At 43.1% G+C, this 22,092-nt stretch overlaps 1 protein-coding gene across 5 annotated transcripts; it reads right to left on the bottom strand.

The window, feature by feature from the left end:
- Positions 1-6,964: 6,964 nt before the first annotated feature.
- On the bottom strand, positions 6,965-12,439 carry ZNF32 (zinc finger protein 32). Of its 5 annotated transcripts, none has more exons than XM_033208783.1 (3): positions 11,900-12,439; positions 9,152-9,294; positions 6,965-7,905 (listed from the first exon to the last, which is right to left on the bottom strand). In XM_033208783.1, exon 3 carries the CDS (start codon positions 7,898-7,900, stop codon positions 7,154-7,156), a length of 747 nt encoding a protein of 248 aa, XP_033064674.1. In that variant the 5' UTR covers positions 7,901-7,905; positions 9,152-9,294; positions 11,900-12,439; the 3' UTR covers positions 6,965-7,153. The 5 variants fall into 5 exon arrangements, with proteins under 5 accessions (XP_033064674.1, XP_033064672.1, XP_033064673.1 ...); XM_033208781.1 differs by having other exon boundaries at positions 9,156-9,294; XM_033208782.1 differs by lacking the exon at positions 11,900-12,439 and adding an exon at positions 11,734-11,869 and having other exon boundaries at positions 6,966-7,905; positions 9,156-9,294.
- Between the last annotated feature and the right edge of the window lie 9,653 nt (positions 12,440-22,092).

Raw genomic sequence — 22,092 nt, 5'->3', positions numbered from 1 at the left:
CGAGATTCTCATTTTAACAGAGCAAAATTCTGCACTTCAGTGGAATATGTTTATTCAGTCTTAATGTACCCTAGGAACTGTAGCCTAAAATTTTAACTTAACATTTTGATATTTAATGATTTGTTTTAAATATATTTTGTGTGTTATAAATATTATACAATATATGCACATTTATACAGATATATGTATGATATATACATATAATATATATACAGATGTATGTATTATATACACATATATAGTTGATTCTCATTATTCACAGTAGTTATGTTCTGTAAAGTCTCTGTGAACATTGATTAGCAAATATGGAACCATTGTTCCTAGGAGAAATACAGGGTTAGGTTCCTACAAGCTTCTAGTTACAACATTTTAATAAGCTGATCAAAATATAACTTTGTTTTATGTATATTTCTGTCTAAAGAAACCTAATTTAATATATATTGTTGATTCATTTACTTTAAACTCATTGCCAAGAGGAGTATAGCTCATCCCTGAACAAAGCTTATGTAACATATGTGTTTTCTCCCTCCACAAGGCACATCACAGCTTAGGAACAGCAGAGAGCACTTCAGCACTAAATTTGAAGTCATTTTAAACAGAAAAATCATCAACAAAAAGCACAAACCTGTGAAAAACATAGCACTCAATATATTGTGAAAAGGCCACTTGTTCATAGTATAAGAAAGGAAACAAGAAGACAGAATAATTGTTTGACTTTAGCTGGGAATGTGCATGTTGCATGACTCAAATTTCTCACTGTCCTCTGCATGTCTGTGAGTGACTGACCACAAAAGCACAGTGAGTGTTGATTTGGGGGTTACAAATAAAACTTAGCAAGTAGGTATATTTGTAAATATAGAATCTATGAATAATGAAAATCAGTTGTACAGACACAAACACACACACACCCCTACATATGTATATTTTCTTAATTATCGAAATTCGAGGTAGATGAAACAGATTTGGGTCTTTACTTGGGCGTATAATATGGTGCTGTGATGGGGAAAAATTTTAGACTTGCAAGGCACATTAATTTTACAAACTACACTTTATCATGATGTATTATGTATTTTATATATTGTTTGATTAGATTTGCTAAAATATTAAGTATTTTTGTGTCTGTTCATGAGGGATGCTGATGTATAATTTTCTTTTCTTATGACATCTTTGGTTCTAGGGTCAAAGTAATACTGATTTTATACAATGACTTGGGGCATATTCTCTTTTATTTTCTGAAAAAATGTGTAGAATACTTTTTTATGTTTTATGTTTTATCAGTAAAGCGATTTTGGCCTGGAGTTTTCTTTGTGTGAAGGTATTTGAATTTCTTTATTAGATATAGGGATACTTGGATTTTCTATTTCTTTTCTTTCTTTTTTTTTTGGTGGAGACAGGGTCTCACTATGTTGCCCAGGGTGATTTCAAATGCCTGGCATCAAGAAGTCCACCTGTCTTGGTCTCTCAAAGTGCTAGGATTACAGGTGTGAGCCACTGCACCCAGTTGATTTTCTGTTTCTTCTTCTGTCATTTTGGCAAGTTGTGTCTTTTAAAGACTTTGTACACTTCATTTTTGTTGTTGAACTTTTCGACATAACACTGTTCATAATATGCTTTCATTTTTCCTTTAATAGCTTTGTAATTTGTTGTGATGTCCTTTCTTTTATTCCTGATATTTGTAATTTGTGTTTCTTTTTTTTTATGATTAGCCTTGCTATGAGTTTATCAGTTTTGTTAACCCTTTCAAAGACCTTACTTCTGCTTTGCTGATACTCAGTTTCATTGATCTACTCTATTATGAACAATATCTTCTTTCTTTGGTTCTGACTAACTCTTTTTCTAGCTTCTCAAGTGGGTAACAGATCAGTGATTTTATGTTTTTTTTTTTTCTAATCCAGGCATTTTAAAGCTACACAATTCCCCTAAAGAGCTGCTTTAACTGCAGCCCTCATTTTTGACACGTATTATCATTCAGTTCAAAATATTTTCCTCAATTTTCTTTGCGATTTGTTCTTTGAACTATAAGTGATTTAGAAGTGTACAGTTTAATTTCCAAACAATTGTGGGGATTTTCTAGATATTTTATTATTATTGATTACTAATTTAATGACGTAGTGGCCAAAGAATATACTCTGTATAATTCAAGTGTTTTAAATTTATTGAGACTTGTGGCCCAGCGTATGGTCTATTGTGGTGAAGGTTTCATGTGCACTTCAGAGGAATGTGTATGCTGCTTTTGATGTGTGTAGTGACCCACGAATACCAATGGCATCAAGTTGGTTGATAGTGCTATTCAAAACTTCCATATCCTTACTGTTTTTTTCCCCCTAACTTCACCAGCTATTGAGAGAAGGGTGTCAACATCTCTAACTATGGGATTTTGGTGGTGTCTATATTTCCTTTGTTCTCTCAATTTTTGCTTTATGTATTTGGGACTTAGGATATCACATTATATATGTATATTTTAATTTTTATTTTTATGTATTTATTCTTTTTGAGACAGAGTCTCACTCTGTCACCTAGGCTGGAGTGCAGTGGCACAATCTTGGCTCACTGCAGCCTCCATCTCCCGGATTCAAGTGGTTCTCCTGTCTCAGAGTCCCAAGTAGCTGGGATTACAGGCATCTGCCAGCACTTCTGTCTAATTTTTGTATTTTTAGTAGAGATGGGATTTCACCATGTTGGCTAGGCTGGCCTCGAACTCCTGACCTCAAGTGGTCCGCCCACATCAGCCTCCCAAAGTGCTGGGATTACAGACATAAGCCACCGCACCCTGGCCCATATATTTGGTTTTTGTCTCCATTTCCTGACATAACAGCTTCTCTCTTGGAATCTCCTGAGTGATAAGAGTGTGCTTTTTATGCTAATAAGATGACTATGGCCAGGGGTCCTAAGGTAGCTTCAGGATGGGGCTGGTCACCATAAAGACCAAAGCAGGATTAGGGGATTGGAACTTTCAGCACCCCCTACCACAGGGAGGGGAGAGGGGCTAAAGGTTTAGTTGATCACCAGTGGCCAATGATATATTTTCTGACCTCTTTACTTTTTATTATTTACTCATTCCTTTTTGCAGAACTATGCTTTTAAGATTATATATATCTATATAGCTCTTTCTCTATATTTATCTATATATACACACATATATTTTTGAGATTCTGAAAGTATAAGTATACATATAGGCATATATTTTTACATTTCTTATAATGCAGTACTGCTGGAGTCCAGCATCTACTTCTTCATTTTATAACTTGGATTAGATATCAGTTAACTAATCTATACCATACCTCTTATTTTGTCAAAGAGAATGTTTATTTTAAACCTTAAGCTTTCTGGTGAATCATAAATTATAATTTCCTGTTTTGATTTAGCCAGTGAGGTGGTATCAAGTTCCTTCCCCAGATTTTTCTTTTTTTTTTGAGACAGAGTTTTTGTTCTTGTTGCCCAGGCTGGAGTGCAGTGGCACAATCTCAGCTCACTGCAACCTCTGTCTCCTGGGTTCAAGTGACTCTCCTGCCTCAGCCTCCCAAGTAGCTGGGATTATAGGCATGCGCCATCATGCCCAGCTGATTTTGTATTTTTAATAGAGACAGGGTTTCTCCATGTTGGTCAGGCTGGTCTTGAACTCCCGACGTCAGATGATCCGCCTACCTTGGCCTCCCAAAGTGCTGGGATTGCAGGCATGAGCCACCACTCCTAACCTCTGATTTTTCCTATATATAAATTTTACAGTGGCTTATCCTTAAAAAGTACTTAAGTTATTCTGTTATTGCTGCATAACAAATTACCTGAAAATTTAGTGGTATCCAACCATAACGTTTCATTTTTCTCATGATTTTGTTTGTCAGGAATTAGGTGAGGCAGTCTCACTTTGGAGTCTCTCATGCAGTTTTGGCCAGATGTCAGCTGGGGCTGCATTCTGCTGGGCCGGAAACCTACAATGACCCTCACACATGGCTGGCAGGCTGTTGGGAGCTCAGCTGAAACTGTTGGCTGGAGCATTTATATGCAGCTTGTCCATTATAGTGATTTCAGGATAACTGGACTTTTTACATGGTGGCTGGTTTCACCTGAGAGTAAGTCTCTCAAGAGAACCAGGCAGAAATTTTTCATACCTTTTAAGGGCTTTTCAGAACTATACTTGGTGTAGTATCACTTCTGTTGTGTTCTATTGTTTGAAGCAGTCACAAGGCTGTCCAGATTCAAGCAGTGGTGACATAGCCTACATCTCTTCATGGGATGAATGTCAAAGACCTTGTAGGCAAAACATTTATACTGCTTCATGGTTACTGAAGTATATCTTACATATAATAAAATGCACAGATCTTAAGCATTGAGTTAAATGAATTTGGTAATTGTTTAGACCCATGCATCTACTGCCTGATGTCAGGTATAGAACATTATTTTCACTCTGTAAACTTCCCTTGTGTGCCTTTCAGGTCAATCCTCACACATAGTTTTTCCTGTTCTGTGAAGGCATGTAAGTGGAATTATACTATTTGTGTATTTGACTTCTTTAACTCAACATAAAACTTTCAGATTCATCCATATTGATGTATCACTTGTATGTTCTTTTATATTGCTGAGTTGTATTTCACTGTATGGATATACTACAGTTTCTTTATCCCTCACCCATTGTTGGACATTTATTTCTAGTGTGTAGCTTTTATAAATGAAGATGATATGAACATTCTTGTATATATCTTCAAATGTTATCATGGTATCTTTGGAATAATACTTTCATATTAAAATCCAGTGTTTCTAAATTATTTCAATGCTCAAAGACCTTTTAAATTTACCTCTCTACATGGTAAAGATTTACTATTACAAGCTTTTTGGGATTAAGGAGGCAATAATTTATAGCAGGGAGTTCCCAACCCTTGGGCCATGGATCAGTACCAGTCCGTGGCCTGTTAGGAACGGGGGCACACAGCAGGAGGTGAGTGGTGGGAGAGCAAGGGAAGTTTCATCTGTATTTACAGCCGCTGTCCACTGCTTACATTACCACCTGAGCTCTGCCTCCTGTCAGATAGTGGCAGCGTTAGATTCTCATAGAAGTGTGAACCCCATTGTGAACTGTGCATGCAAGGGATTCTAGGTTGGGCACTCCTTATGAGAATCTAATGCCTTATGATCTGTCACTGTCTCCCATCACCCCCAGATGGGACTGTCTAGTAGCAGGAAAACAAGCTCAGGACTCTCACTGATTCTACCTTATGGTGAGTACCTTATAATTGTTTCATTATACACTATAATGTAATAATAATAAAGTGCACAATAAATGTAATGTGCTTGGATCATCCCAAAACCATCCCACCTTCCCCCTCCATCTGTAGGAAAATTGTCTTTTATGAAACTGGTCCCTGGTGCCAAAAAGGTTGGGGACCACTGGTTTATAGGATCCACTAGAAAGGATGGAATGGGCCGGGCACGGTGGCTCAAGCCTGTAATCCCAGCACTTTGGGAGGCCGAGACGGGCGGATCACAAGGTCAGGAGATCGAGACCATCCTGGCTAACATGGTGAAACCCCGTCTCTACTAAAAAATACAAAAAAACTAGCCGGGCGAGGGGGCGGGCGCCTGTAGTCCCAGCTACTCGGGAGGCTGAGGCAGGAGAATGGCGTGAACCCGGGAGGCGGAGCTTGCAGTGAGCCAGGATCCGGCCACTACACTCCAGCCTGGGTGACAGAGCGAGACTCCGTCTCAAAAAAAAAAAAAAAAAAGGATGGAATGGTGTCTTACCAAGAAAACCAAAATCTCTATCATCCATCATTTATTTCACTTACATAAATGCTCAGCATGAAAAATTATAGAGATGACTAAGATTTTAAAAAATGGAAATGAAAATTTCCCCTCAGAACCAATTTCTCCTCTGCAGCCTTCTTCAAATCTCATCCCCTGGAGGTCAGAAAAAGGGATGGGTTAGAATTCCAAATTTCTTTGTGTGTGTGCAGGAGGAAGAGGATAGTATTGTTGCAAAGTGGAAGTTCATTATTGACTACAAACTACAAGTCTGGGTTCAGTAATAAGAACACTTATCTTTCTAGATAACCCAATCCCAAGATATTGCTACTGTTATCAAAGAGGGAGTGAAGGTCTCTGAGAATGTAGGAATCCCTTTAATAGATGGGGAGAAATGGGTTAAAGATTTTAAAAAATTGCAGACAGTAGTTGTTTGCTCTTTGGTTATAGGTGAATTATCTCTATCGTAGTTAGGAGTGGAGGACTGAAGTATGTCTAAATGCACAAACTAAAGCTCTGCAGGCTTGGAAAGAAATTTTCTTTTGTAATAAAAGGGTAGGCCCCTTGCTACAGACATGAGTGATTAGTTACAATAGGTTATTGGGGGTATCATCCAGGTAATGAAATGTTCAACAAGAAGATTATAAAGGTTAACTAGATTTGCCCCATGGATTTTGCCCAGTGGTTTTGAAGGCAAAACAAGATTAATTTGAATATGTAGGGAAGAAAAAGAACTTGGGATTGATGAAGGGCTGAGTTTTTACATTTAAAAAAGCCTGATGGTGTCAACTACAAATTTATTTTTTATTTTTATTTTTTTTTGAGACGGAGTCTCGCTCTGTCGCCCAGGCTGGAGTGCAGTGGCCGGATCTCAGCTCACTGCAAGCTCCGCTTCCCGGGTTTACGCCATTCTCCTGCCTCAGCCTCCCGAGTAGCTGGGACTACAGGCGCCTGCCACCTCGCCTGGCTAGTTTTTGTATTTTTTAGTAGAGACGGGGTTTCACCGTGTTAGCCAGGATGGTCTTGAACTCCTGACCTTGTGATCCGCCTGTCTTGGCCTCCCAAAGTGCTGGGATTACAGGCTTGAGCCACCGCGCCTGGCGTCAACTACAAATTTAAAATCTGTATTGTGTATACACAGAGCAATCTCTAGTGTGGCACGGGATTAATGGGGGTACCTTGAAAAATCAGGTCAAAATAAAGTGACAGAAAGTATAAAACATACATGATAATGATAATAAACAAGACATTTATTTCTCATACTCTTTTGGGGGAAAGGAGAAAAGTCAGTTTGCCCTACCCGATGATGGTCTTTCTGAAAGATTCTCCATTCATTCCATAGAACTGAATAGGTTGCTTCATCTCAGAGAATTTTGTACTCTTAATTCATGAAGAGAACTTCTGTTCAAGAGAGTGGTCAAAGGGTGAGCCTCTGTGAGCAGCTTCGCTGGTGCACGGCCAGGCTTCCTCTCTGGGTGAAGCTTTTTCCACATTGGCCACACAGATAGGGTGTCTCTCCTGTGTGGATTTTGCCATGCAGAATACAATTCCCCCTGGTGTGGAAACTCTTCCTGCACTGGGTACAGGCATAGGGCTTCAGGCCCGTGTGGACTCTGATGTGAACAATTAAGCTTCCTTTCTGACTGAAGGCTTTTCCACACTGATCACATCTATAGGGCTTCTCACCACTGTGAACTCTCCTGTGAACAGCAAGGTTACTCTGATTCCTGAAGCTTCTCTGACAAATAGCACACTCGTAGGGTTTCTGTCCAGTGTGGAGTCTCTCGTGGACAGCGAGACTACCTCGTTGACTGAAGCTTTTCCCACACTCCTTGCACTGATAAGGCTTCTCTCCCGTGTGTATCCGCTGATGTGTAACAAGATTGCCTTTGGCCCTGAAGCTTTTTCCACAGTGGGTGCACTCAAAAGGCTTTTGACCAGTGTGGATTCTCTCATGTAACGTTAGACTACCTTTTTGCCGGAAGGATTTTCCACACTCCTGGCACTCATAGACCCTTTGTCTCACTCCAGGTGAATCTTCCTGTAGGGTCTTCGAATCTGGGGATTTTTGTTCTAGCTTCTCTCTTCTGAAAGAATTTTGGATATCCCAGCTTGAGGATCCTGTAGCCTCAGAGTGGTCATACTTGTGGTGGGCTTCAGTCATCACATCTGATAAAATGAGAGCGAAGTCATGTAAGAAGCACCAATATGCTGAGTTAGAATAGGGAAAAAGAAACATAATTCTTTGAGTGCTTATGATGTGCCAGGCCTTATTCTGTGCATAGACAATGCAATCCCGAAAACAATGCCATGAGATTGATACAGATAATGGGAGCAAAGGGAGACTGTCAAAGTCACAGAACTAGGTAAGTTAGAGCTGACTCAAATAGGCATTCTCCATAGTACTGTACTGCCTCTAAATTTAATTTAGGCCAACAAATAACCTTGTAAGACAGACATGGTTTTCTCCATTTTATAGGTCAGAAAACCGGCTCAGAAAATTTAGAAAACTGTACAGAATCACGTAGAGCCCCATACCCAACTTTCGTCTGACTCCAAAACAGGTGTGGATCCAGGCTGTATAAGGCCTAAAACTTTCCCATTTTAGAGGCACCCTTTTAAGAAAATGTATAAAATTAAGCCCAGGGTCTTGGAGAGACCAATGCAAGTGAGGGGTCCTAAAACTTAAGCTGCATTTGCTTCTTCAGAAATCCACCTCTATCCAGTCTGTTTTTACAATGGAATAAGCACCGTGACCTCAGAAAATATGTAGTACAATCCTGGGTACTTTACATCTGTCATTGCTAATCCCTGCAACCCTACAAGATAGAACTTACTGCCCCATTTTATAGATGAACCTGGAGCTTAAGGAAGTTAAATAACCTGTCTGATACTGCAGATCTAGCCATGGCAATTACAGAATCTGATCCAAGGAATTTTTCCCATTAAAATCCTTGCTATTTTCAGCCTACTAAGCTATGGCAAAACTGAAATCAATTTTGGTTTGGAAGTTATTCTCTATGCAGACATTATTTTTTCCTAATACTGCCCTGCATCTGAGCCTCCTGGTGCACTTTAAATATGGGTCCATTCATCACCATTAACAGTTTTCTTGGTGTCACCCCAGGGTAATTTTCTCCTTGTTCTCTTGCCTTATTCAGAGACAATGCTGAGATTTAAGCTGCTCATTGATTCTCAGAGACTACTTCAACGCTACCTCCATATCAAGATGGTTCTCTTGCTCTGTTTCTACTATTACTTCTAACTCCAGCACACAGGCTTTTCTTGTAACCCTAGGAACAGCGAGCTCTTCCAAAGCAAGGTCTCCTCTGCTTCCTCAGACTGCCGACCAGTGCTGAGGACAGGGACACTGAATATCTGTGAGCTGAGCACATCCAGCCATCAACTGACTCACTCACTGAAGAACGCTACATTCTGGGCATATCTTCCATGACAGTCCAGCAGGGTAGCTGTTGGAAATCCAAACATGTCCACTCCTGCTTACGACCTCAGTTACCACCTCTTCATATGATTCTTCCATGGGCTGTTCCTGAGCACCTGAGGGATAAAAACAAACAAACAGAAACAAACAGGAAAAGGCAGAATAATTGATATGTGAGAAGGAAAAAGTCAACAGTTGCGGAGGCATAAGTGAATGTAAGAAACCTAGATTGCTTGACATAATGTTAGTTACTATAATGTCACTGCAAAATAGGCTCAGAGGTACCAGGACCACACACAAATGAGTCTAGGAGAAAGCAGGAGGTGGGAAGGCAGAGAACACATAAACATATATCTCTTCCTGCCAATCCCAAGTTAATAGTCACTCCTGTTTACACTTTGGTCTTGGCATGTGATTGGGATCTTCCATTTTGGTTCCCCACCTAACCACCTACTACTTTCTTCCCTCTAAGCCCCAGAGGAATTCAGAATCTAAAAAAACATTTCAGCCTTCACGATTGGTTGGAACCAAGCAGCTCTCCAGTTCTCTGTAGTTACAAAGACTTAACAAGAGAGTCCATATGTTATCACTGAACAATTCTTTGGAGGCTCCAGACCCAGACTCACCTTTCTCCACCTTTCTCTTGCTCTTGAAGATACAAGAATACCAGTTCTGACCAAGTGCAAACACTTGTCAATTCTTGGAAAAGAAAGACCTACTCTGGACTCCAAAACCAAGCCCCAGGCACTCCAACTAGGTTAAGTAACTTGCCCAAAAACCCACAGAAAATAAGGAATCAAGGTGGAGCAAAGGTTCAAATCCAAGACTTTCTGGATCCAAAGCGTATGCTCTTACATTAGACAGTTGTCTAGTTCCTGATCACTAAAGACCTGGTCAGAATGCTTATAAAATTGAACAGAAAGGAAGAGAGTTTGACTAGACTGAGTTACTCTTCCAGATCCTAGGAATCCTCTTGTATGTGCTCTAAATTATCTTTTATTATTATTATTATTTAAAGTTTTCTGAGTCAAGGTTTTTCTCTGTTGCCCAGGCTGGAGTACAGTGGCTCAATCATAGCTTGCTGTGGCTTTGAACTCCTGGACTCAACGGATCCTCCCACTTCAGCCTCCCAAATAGCTAGGACTACAGGTAAGCACCACCAAGCCTGGCTAATTTTTAAAAATTATTAAAAAAATTTTTTTGGTAGAGATCGGGTCTCATTATCCTGCCCAGGCTGGTCTCCAACTCTTGGCCTAAAGTGACCCTCCTGCCTCGGCCTCCCAAAATGCTGAGATTGTAGGCATGAGCCACTACACCTGGCCCACATGATCTATTTTTTTAAAAAATATTTTTTCTTACTTCAGGATCCTAATTACTGAATGCTTACACTTTTAAGAAACGCAGTGGTTCAATGCATTCTCCTTGTTTCCCTCTAATATGTCCTATCAAAATGCTGGCCTTCTGATTTAATGAAATAATAATATGATGCTACCATTATTTGTTTTGTCAACCTAAGCACCTGGTTCTTCTTGACAGCTGCACATTCTGCTACATGCTGTGATGACCAAGAGAGGCATTTAAATATTTATTTGGAGGACTCACTTCCAACTTGGAACACAAGCTACAAAGGAATTCCCCACCAACATGCCAGCACATCATTTGGAAGTTCAAGGTATTCTTGCTCAACAACTGCACAAATTAAAAGTCCCTGGAGTACATGACGCCTGCTGCCTGGGGTTGGACTCTGTCGCTGGGGATTCTGGAAATTAGGGTAGAATTCACAGCTCTGCCTCTCCACCTGCTGTGACGTCTTCAAGTTACAACTCCGCTGCCTATCAGGGACCTCCGTGATTAGTAAGGGGGAAATTGTCATATTTTTCTCCCTAGATCACAGGTCTGAGGAAGTAGTTTTCCTAAGATTTTGTAAAAGTGGCTTTATAATTAAAAACATTGATTTTCCTATTAGAAAGGCTATTATATCCTTTGGAAAAAGCTTAGTAGTAGTCCATGAGAGTCTTGGCTTCTTGCCTTGGCTCCCCCAGGATCTATGACCTTCGGCAAGTTTCCCCACTTACCAAATAGGTTCCTAACACTCTCCTATCAGTAGGACAGTGAGAAGGAAAGAACTAAACAGGAGGGGTATCTGACGAGACCACCAGGCTTAAGACCTAAAATCCAGCGTCCTCTGGAGGGCGGATGCGAAGAGGGGTACACTTGGCGGTCTGGAGAATGTCCTGGGGGCGTTTCAGGTGTAGGAGCTTGTGGGTAGCGTGGTTTCCCACACACTGCCTGGCTTCCTACTCTCCCTTGGAGGGGCTGCCTCTCCTCGCATCCCCGAAAGGCCGGCGCCGGCTTCCCGCCCTCGCTGAAGCCCGCACGGAGGCCCGGGGAGCCCACCGCGGCCTCCCCCTCCCACGCCCCGACCCCATGAGCCCTGCTCCTCTCCGCAGACGCTGCCCTCCCGCCTCGGGCCCCGGGCCCCGGGCCCGCCCAGCGTCCTGAACCTCGGCACCCAGCTCTCCGGTCCACGGGACCCTGCTCTGCGGACCGCTGACCTCTCCGCTCGCGGCTGGCCTCCCTCGGGGCCCGGGCCGGCCGGGCCTGCTCATTTCCGTGGCGGCCGCTGTCATAATGCGGCCACACGGAGGGCCCGGGACAGCGGCCTGATGGCGCAGCCCCGCCTTGCCCCGGCGCTTTGACCCGGCCGGGGGCCTCACTCACCGCAGCGGCGCGTGCCCGCAGACAAAGGCCGGCGCCGTGCCCGCAGCAGCACCAGCGCCGGCGCCGGCGGACCGGACTACAACTCCCAGGAGTCTCCGCGCGAGCTCGCCCGCCGGGCCGTGGGTCTCGGCGGCCCCGGCTTCCCAAGAGCACTGTGGGAAATGTAGTTCTCTGGCGCTCCCGGTGCTCGGGCTCCGCAGGTCCCCGGAGCGCGGGGACCTCAAGCCGTCGGGTTTGGACTGGGAATCCGGAGACCCACAGCGCTGACCTGTCAGCGGACGCGGAGTCCGGTCCGAGCCACGGCCGCTCAGATTAGCAAGATCTGATTGACAGCATCGGGGTAAGCAGGCGCTGAGCCAGGGACTCAGGAATCCAGGGTTCTTGTAGGGCGTCGCGGAAGGAAACGAAGTTTTGGAGAGAAATGCGTTGATAAAGCCTTGGGGGCTTCCAGGTCATGTGTTGAGCCGCTCGCTGCATGAGCAAAGGCGAAGCTCGCTTTCATGGAGCTTCTGTGAAGAGCAACAGGAACAGTCAGTCCAGTCTTCGTGAGATACTGGGAGGAGCATGGTTGCTTTTGAACACATAGGAGATAAAGCCTCTCTAATAATACCTTTTTTTTTTTTTTTCTTCACTCTTGTCTCTCAGGCTGGAGTACAGTGGCAGGATCTCGGCTGACTGCAATCTCCGCCTTCTGGGCTCAAGTGATTCTCCTGCACTGCAGGTCCGTGCCACCATGCCCAGCTAATTTTTTTGTATTTTTAGTAGAGGCCGGGTTTTACCATGTTGGCCAGGCTGTCTGATATGCCTTAAGCCTCCTTCAAACGCACTTTTCCAGGATCGGGGCCTCATCCTGGAGCTCTTTTGCCTGGCGGGGCATCTCTCTGGGTCCCTGCCTCTGGAGGGATGCGTCTGCCTATCCTCTTGCGTGAAGGACTCATAAAGAATGCTTCGTCTTGCTATGTTCTTGTCCTCTACCCGAAAGCCACCCATCTGTTAAACTAAACAACTTAATTTCACTCAATATGCAAAGGTGTCGTGTAAGTAATAAGTTGATTCCTAAATGTTAGCTGTTACTATTGCACATCATTTCTGAATTTCATTCAACATTTATCTGTTGAACCCATCTTAAGTGCTGACACTGGGAACACGAATGTGAGCAAGACAGACTGTGCTCCTAGGGAGGGGCTGACAGTCTAGTGGAGAAAACAAAAACCACCTTCCTCACATGGGGGTCGGGGTGTTGCGCAGCGAAGTCTCAGAGTGTGTGGTGCAAACAGTCCTGAAGCTCCCCACTCCTGAACTGCTCCAGGTGGCTCCTCCCCTCACTCCTCCCAAATCTGAGAGAAAAAGGGGTGGAGGGTGGCACACAGCAAAGGTCAAGGCTCAGAGTCCTAAGGCTGCGTCCTCTGCTTCACACAAGGGTACATAAGTTACATTGAGGTCAAGACTGGCTGTGGACGCTAGGACAAGTTTCAGATCCTGCCGTGAAGGTACATGACAAAGCATTGATGGGAAGAGGTGGCTGTGAGGGGCAACCATCATCACTTTTATAAATCTGCATAAACTCCCTTAAGGGGTCTCAGGAAAGTGGACACATTGAAGGGCCCAAAGCAGGGGAGAAAGTTGTTAGGATTGGGGTTGATGTGACCCCAGCCTCCATAGACAGACTGCCCAGTTGCAAAATGGGGCACATCCTCACCCACCACCTGCATCTTAAGGCAAATACTCAACAAGAGGCAGGGTGTGGGGTGAGGGTGAAAGGGAAATTGTTGTCGGCAGTATAGATTTGAAAAATTGCCAAAGAACAATTCCCCCACTTTGCAGGCATTTCAAAATATTAGGGGAAGGACAGATAATTCAATAAATGGTGTTATGACAAGGGCGAGACATTGGAGGAGGGGAGTTGAATGTTTACCTAACTCCCATGCCAAGAGAACCTCCAGATGGATTAATGTAAAATGTGAAACACAGAGCCACAAAGGCCCAGAAGAGCACGTGGATTAATCTTCTTATAATCTTGGCATAGGGAAGGCTTTCTTTCTTTCTTTCTTTTTTTTTTGAGAAGGAGTCTTGCTCTGTCGCCCAGGCTGGAGTGCAGTGTTGCTATCTCGCCTCACTGCAAGCTTTGTCAGGGAAGGCTTTCTTAACCAATGTAACAAAGGCAGAAACAATAAAGAAGAAGATTAAAATCCAGCACTTCTGTGTGGCCAAAGCACCACTAAATGAAGTTAACATGTGACAAGCTGGGAAAATATTAGCAACTGTCATACTTAAAGACACCATACAAATCAGTAAGAAAAAGACAGTTTACTAGAAATGTGGCAAAGGACAGCAACTCACACACACACAAATGAAAGGAAAATACATTCACTGTTCATTTTATAAAATTTCCAATTGAAACAAATGAAAATTACCTCCCAAGTACTAAATGGCAAAGATTGCAAAGGAGACTGGGGAAGTGGACATGTCTGTCCGTGTGTAAATTGAGATGACTGCTCTGATACGACATTTGGCAGTGCATATTAAAAGTCCTGAAAATGTACATATTCCTTCTATAATTTTTTCTTTGGGGAAAAAGAATCAGCTAATTGTATCCTAATTGTGGAATGAAAGCCTTAGGGTCCAGGTTACTGAAGTGAATTATTGGCTTTGAAAGGACTTTTAGTTCCTTTGAAAGGAGTGGCTGCCCTAGAAGTTTCCATGAGACTGTGAAGCTCTAGGGAAGCTGAAGCCTTCACTTGCTGCCATAGTTCTGAACAAATACAGTCATTTGGTGCTTAGTGATGGGGACACCTTTGGAGAAATGCATCGTTAGGCGATTTCATCTTTGAACATTGTAGAATGTACTTACACAAACCTAGCTGGTACCTCCCACTATACACTAGGCTCAGTGGTTTAGACTCTATTCAGTACAGTCACATGCTAGTGACTGTACTGAATACTGCATGCAATTGTAACGCAATGGCAAATATTTGTGTATCTAAACATAGAAATGGTATACGAAAAATACGGTGGTATAATCTTCTGGGACCGCTGTTGTATATGTGGTTAATTGTTGACTGAAAGGTTATAATGTGGCGCATGACTGTACCTGGGTCTAGAGTGGTAGAATGAGAGCACACCCTCCTGGGGGGGGGTTGAGCAGAACACTTTCCATCATGCTTACCATCTGTGTCTACTCCAGTCCCTGTCAGAAATGCAGGCCTCTTCAGTCCCCACTGGCTGTGTTCCTCCTTCCTCAGTGCTCTGCACACTCACTGCACTGTGCAATCCTTTTGTCCACTCCACACTCTCCTCTCACTCTGTCCATTAGGGAGGAGTGCTTGGGAGAAAGTCAGCTTTCTTGCAGACCCCTCCATCTCGGTGGCCAAGCTTGGGCAGCTGGACCCCCAGGATAAAGGGATCTGTGCTTTAGTGTGATTCTTTGGAAAGATTGTTGAAGCTGGGCCAGAGCTGTCCAAGCATTTCCTGATGTGCTAGCCATTTCTCAGGGCTGGAAGTGATCACGGCTTCTCTTTCGACAAACCGTTCCTTTTCTCTGAAGCCACCTTTGTCCTTTTGAGCAAATGTGTCTTGTGTTTGATTTCACTGATTTATAAACTCAGGATATGAAGACTTTGGCCTTCATGAGCCTAGTGTGTGCATCATTGCTCTCGTCCCCTCATAAATTCCCAACTATTAATATAAAAATCATACTGATAGAAACTATCTCTGCAGGCTTCAGGCAGATTTTGGTTCTTGCTTTTCATTTCTACCATTTAGCCAACTGTGCCCTTCTTCAACCTCTTGATAGAATTGCTTATAAGCCAGAAAGTGGGAGGGAAAGTGTGGGGTGCAGCAGATGACCCACACCTAGTACAAATTTGCATTTGTTTTCATCACTGTGGGCTAAGCCAACATTTCCTGCAGAGGCTCTGATGCCCAGATCTGATTACCCTGTTTGGTGTCACTTAGTGGGGCTACAGACAAAACCCCTCAGACACCGAGTTAAAGAAGGAAGGGCTTTATTCGGCTGGAAGCATCAGCAAGACTCACCTCTCAAAAACCGAGCTCCCCAAGTGAGCAATTCCTGTCCCTCTTAAGGGCTTACAACTCTAAGGGTGTTCATGTGAGAGGGTCATGATTGATTGAGCAAGCAGGGGATACGTGACTGGGGGCTGCATGCACTGGTAATTAGAATGGAACAGAACAGGACAGGGATTTTCACAGTGCTTTCCACACCATGTCTTTAGATAACATAACCGATTAGGTCAGGGGTCGATCTTTAACTACCATGCCCAGGGTGTGGCAGTGGGCTGTCTGCCTGTGGATTTCATTTCCACCTTTTAAGTTTTCACTTCTTTTTTCTTTAAAGGCAGAAATTGGGCATAAGACAATATGAGGGGTAGTCTCCTCCCTTAGCTGAAGTAGGAGCTAGGTGTTCCTCCTCAGATTAACTGTTGGATGCTACTTCCTCTCACACCTGAGTCCTGAGCTGTGGACCCTGGAGCTAGGGTTCTGCACTGGGGCCCACAGATGGGCTCCATGTGGGTCTGTGAACTGATGAAATGGCAAAAGTGGATGTCTTAGTCCATTTAGTGTTGCTATAAAGGAATGCCTGAAGTTGGGTAATTTAGAAAGAAAAGAGGGTTATTTGGCTCATGGTTCTGCAGGCTGTACAAGAAGCCTGGTACCAACATCTGCTTCTGGGGAGGCCTCAGGCTGCTTCTGCTCATGGTGGGAAGTGAAGGAGAGTGGTGTGTAGAGATCACATGGTGAGAGAGGAAGCAAGAGGGACAGAGGAGGTGCCAGGTTCTTTTAACAACCAGCTCTTGTGGGAACTCTCAAGGGAACTAATAGAGTGAGAACTTACTCAGAGCATGAATCTATTCATGAAGATCTGCCCTCATGACCCAAACACTTCCTGTTAGGCACCACTTCCAACACTGGAGATCAAATTTCAACATAAGGTTTCTGGTACAAACATCCAGACTATGAAGTGGACTCGAGGCTCTTTAGGACAGATGGTACATACTTTTCATCAAAGAGTTGGTTAATCTCCAAAAAGATAAAAATGATTGAGAATCCTTGAATATGCAGAGATAGATCATTTTAAACATTTTTCTTTTAACTTTTCATTTTGAAATGATTTTAGACTTACAGAAAAGTTGCAAAAACAATGGAGAGGGTTCACATATATTTTTCACTCACTTTCCCCTAATATTAACAACTCACAGAATTATAAAAACACCAGAAAATTAACATTGGTACCATGCATCCATGCATCATGGTAATTTTTTTTTTTTTTTTTGAGACAGAGTCTTGCTCTGTCTCCCAGGCTGGAGTGCAGTAGTGCGATCTCGGTTCACTGCTACCTCTGCCTCTCAGGTCAAATGATTCTCCTGCCTCAGCCTCTCAAGTAGCTGGGATTACAGGCACCCGCCGCCACGCCCAGCTAATTTTTGTATTTTTAGTAGAGGTGGGGTTTCACTATGTTGGCCAGGCTGGTCTTGAACTCCTGACCTAATGATCCACTCATCTCGGCCTCCCAAAGGCATCATGGTAATAATTAATAGTAAGCTGCTGACCTTGTTTGTGTTTCACTAGTTTCCCCACTAATGTTCATTTTCTTTCCAGGATCCAATCCAGGATCCTACATTGCACACCATTGTTGTGTCTCCACAATCTCTTTGAATCTGTGGCATTTTCTCATTTTAAAGAAGAAAATAAAATCTGTTGGTAGCAATGGTGGTAAACTGCAAGATAACTGTAGGGACACACAAATTATCTGCCCTTCTTGCTTCTTGCCTTCTTATTCCTTTTCTGTCCCAAAAGCAAAACTTAAAATTAGGTTTATTTTCATTTGCTATCAACAAAGTAAAGTATGTCACAACTTTTATTTTAAAATATGCAAAACATATAGTTGTTGGTTTTAAAGTCTTGAAAGGCTTCAACTCTATTTCACAATAGTCAAACACATTTCTTGAAATATAAAATATATGACTGTAATAATCATACAACTGATTTGTGTAGTAAGGAGTTTAATCTTGCCCTAAAGAGCTCTGACTTTGTCCTCAGCTACTGGCAGGTGATCTATCTCCAAGCCCTTGGAGTATAGTGCTTCATAGGATTGTCTTCATTTGCCAGTGGTCTGGGCTCACACTGGGTAGTGAAGATGTGATTTAGGGTGGGGCTGCCCCACTGGGTAGTCTCAGGATGGGACCTGGACACTCCAGGTGGTAACGACGTGCTATGGGTGGGGGATTTGGGGGTCACGTGGAATCAGTCAACCTCGGGAGGGCAGGAAGCTGGAGGCTGAGATCTGCCAGGGGAACAATCAGTCACATGCATGTGAGGGAGCTCCAGCAGACACCCCAGACCCAATGCCTACTGTCATGCAGCGATGCTGGGAAAGCCATGCCTTCTTCACTCCATGGGGAGGAGACAATGGGAACTGCAAGCTGTACTTTCCCTGCACCCTGCCGTTGGCTGATTTTAATCTAGACTTTCACTGTAATAAATCCTACCTACCATAACAACAGCTCTCAGTGAGTTCTGTGTCTTCCTAGCAAATAATTGAATCTGAGGGTGGTTTTGGGAACCTCCCCACCAAATTGACAGTTGGTGTCAGAAGTGAGGGCAGTCTTGGCTGGGCACAGTGGCTCATGCCTGTAATCTCAGTACTCTGACAGGCCAAGGTGGGAAGATTGCTTGAGCTTAGGAGTTTGAGACCAGCCTGGACCACATAGTGGGACACTGTCTCTTAAAAAAAAAAAAAAGCTGTGTGTGGTGGTGCTTGCCTGTAGTCCCAGCTACTCTGGAGGCTGAGGTGAGAGGATTGCCTGAGCCTGGGAGGTCGAGACTGCAGTGAGCTCTGATTGTGCCGCTGCACTCCAGCCTGGGTAGACAGAGCTAGACCCTGTCTCAAAAAAAAAGGTGAAGGCAGTCTTATGAACTGTTTCTCTAACTGTAGTTGACCTTAACTTTTGCAATGACTTTAAAAATTGAATCTGATGCTGGAGAGGATGTGGAGAAATAGGAACACTTTTACTCTGTTGATGGGAGTGTAAACTAGTTCAACCATTGTGGAAGACAGTGTGGGGATTCCTCAAGAATCTGGAACTAGAAATACCATTTGACCCAGCGATCCCATTACTGGGATACCCAGAGGATTGTAAATCATGCTACTATAAAGACACATACACACGTATGTTTATTGCGGCACTATTCACAATAGCAAAGACTTGGAACCAACCCAAATGTCCATCAGTGATAGACTGGATTAAGAAAACGAGGCACATATACACCATGGAATACAATGCAGCCATAAAAATGGATGAGTTCATGTCCTTTGCAGGGACGTGGATGAAGTTGGAAATCATCATTCTCAAAAAACTATCACAAGGACAGAAAACTAAACACCACAAGTTCTCACTCATAGATGGGAACTCAACGATGAGAACACTTGGACACAGGGAGGGGAACATCACATACTGGGGCCTGTCGTGGGGTGGGGTCTTGGGGAGGGATAGCATCAGGAAAAATACCTAATGTAAATGATGAGTTAATGGGTGCAGCAAACCAACATGGCACATGTATACCTATGTAACAAACCTGCACGTTGTACACATGTACCCTAGAACTTAAAGTATAATAATAATAAAAAGTTGAATCTGAAACCATGTGTTTGCACTTGAAGATAAAAATAACTCTTCTCCCAAGACAAACAAGAGATTGTCACTAGTAAAGTGTCATTTTCAATTTAGCAAATGCACTTCAACATGTTTAATTTATAAGAACACAATAGAACTATGGTCAGTTTAAGACCTGAAGTTACCTCACTTGCCTTGAGGGTTTATAACGAGCACTAGATTTCTTCTAAACAATGGAGATTAAACAACATACATCCACTGTCTGTAAAGACCTTGACCTCGACCCATTACTCATGAATCTGTCTCGAGTCCAGGGCTTTTAAAATGTCTCCAATGTTTTGCCAAAACCTAAGTTTTTTAGGACTACAAAACAACTTGATTGACTTGTTTTCTTTTAGAAAATTCCATATGAACACTAAACACATTTATGTAATTCCAGCAGGGGCAGTGGTGTATTTTGGCAACAGGGGCATCTTTCCGAAGGTGCAGCTCTGATAGGTTTGCTCTGAATTGATGCATCTTTTCATTATGGAACCAGACGCATCAAGGGCAGAGTATTTTCCAGGCACTTGAACTTGCCTTGTGGTTATTAAGTTTCCGAAACAGAAGTCCCAATATTTACTTAAGAGAAAGACAGATTATAGGATGAAGGCTAAACTGATGTTTACATTATCGAAGACTGCTGTTTTCAGAGCAAAAATGGAGGTTAACTGTGAAAATGGTTTATGCTGTGGCATTTTTGGAACTTTTTTTTCATTTAAAAAGTTTCAATATGTGGCAAATATGTAAATGTGCACATGTGAGCACGTTATTTTTCTGTGCTTTTGTCCTCTTTATTTCGGAAATCCTTCCAACTACTTAAAAGTTCCAACTATTAAAAAGTACTGCAGTCTGTTAGCATTTCAAATGTTTGTAAACTTTGATTTAGAACTGTTCCAGTATTTATTTCTGAACTTGCCAGTTTATTAATGCTTTTAAAATAAAATTTATTGCACTAGGAGTTGAAATAAGTTGTTTTTAACTCATAAAATGAGCTGCTGAAAAGTATTTTCCTACAGTTTTCTGAATAACATTTTCAGAAATGCCTAGAGTGATACAAATTTAAAATACTTAATTGGAAACATTTTACATTTAGAAGTACTTCTAATAAAATTAGAGACAATATTTTTCTGCAATTTTTCTACAGCAGAAGAAGTTGTTACTTCAGTTTTGGGCCCCTGGCATTGGTCCATACCTGGAGGTCCTCCTGGGAAGGCGTTCCCATGGCCTAGGTTCTGTGATGTTGGCGAAGGGCACCATAAGGCAGCTGTTCCCAGCCACGTTCGGTTGGCAGAGCCCCTCATGCTCTGATACTTCATAAAACATGGCGTGTAGCAGCTGCTGGTCGCGCCCCTAACATCTCTTGAGCTCATCTTGTGCTTTGGTGGCCAATGTCCCCGTGTGTCGAGGGCTTCCCGCCTCAAGAACTTGAGCTCCCTACTTGAGGCCTTTCAGTGGCCACAGGAATTTGCCTGCCCTGTGGGTGTGCCCAACTTCAGGTGCTGGGGATTTAATGCTTCCAGGAGCTACCTTCCATCGATAAGGACTAGGAGTTCCTGGAGGACTAGTCCAGCTCACCTCCTTTTCCGTGAGTCAGTCCTGCCGTGTTCCATGTTCTCTCAGAGGGCCTCAGTGGGATTGCACCCTGTTTGCCACAGTGGCACCCCACTCATTCTTGCACCTGTGTGTGGCACAGCTTCCCATTCTGGCTCATTGTGCAGTGACTGACAGTCAAGTCAAACGACTAGCCCCAAGTCTGTCTCAGGGTCTCCTTTTTGGGGAGGGCAGCAGAAGATGCCATGTGAACCAGGTGACTTAACAGCACCTTCAGTCTTACTGGGAAGTCGAAAGCTTATAGTGGCCCTGAAGCTGCTTGAAGGAATGGGGAATTCAGGAAAATCGCTAAACTCCAACAGGAAGGGATTTACTTTAAATCTCATGGGCCAAGAAAATGGATACAAAACACATACGCACACACACAAGTAAGTAATGGAAGAGAAGATGGTATCATTTTAAACCAGCGTTTAAGATCATAAGCTAAATGATAAAGAATAGAAACAGTTGGGAAAGTGGATGGAGGGAAAGCAAAAATCATTGAAGACTTTCACTTCCATAAAGGGCAAACCAAGTTTTGTGTGTTTATTGCCAATAAATATATTTATTATTATTTTTAGATGGAGTCTTGCTCTGTCGCCCAGGCTGGAGTGCAATGGCGCAATCTTGGCTCACTGCAACCTCTGCCTCCTGGGTTCAAATGGTTCTCCTGCCTCAGCCTCCCGAGTAGCTGGGATTACAAGCACCCGCCACCACGCCCAGCTAATTTTTGTACTTTTATTTTAAAGTGGAGATGGGATTTCACCATGTTGTCTAGGCTGGTCTCCAACTCCTGACCTCAGGTGATCTGCCCACCTCGGCCTCCCAAAGTGCTGTGATAACAGGTGTGAGCCCCTGCGCCTGGCCTAGATATATTTTGAATGAGACTGATACTGTTTTAGGATAACAACTCTAGGATCAAAACTGGGC

The sequence above is a fragment of the Trachypithecus francoisi genome, unplaced genomic scaffold (genome assembly GCF_009764315.1).
Source record: "Trachypithecus francoisi isolate TF-2019V2 unplaced genomic scaffold, Tfra_2.0 Lachesis_group9, whole genome shotgun sequence".
Taxonomy (NCBI): Eukaryota; Metazoa; Chordata; class Mammalia; order Primates; family Cercopithecidae; genus Trachypithecus; species Trachypithecus francoisi.
Note: the sequence above shows the minus strand (reverse complement) of the source record. Positions and strands in the feature narration are given on the sequence as shown.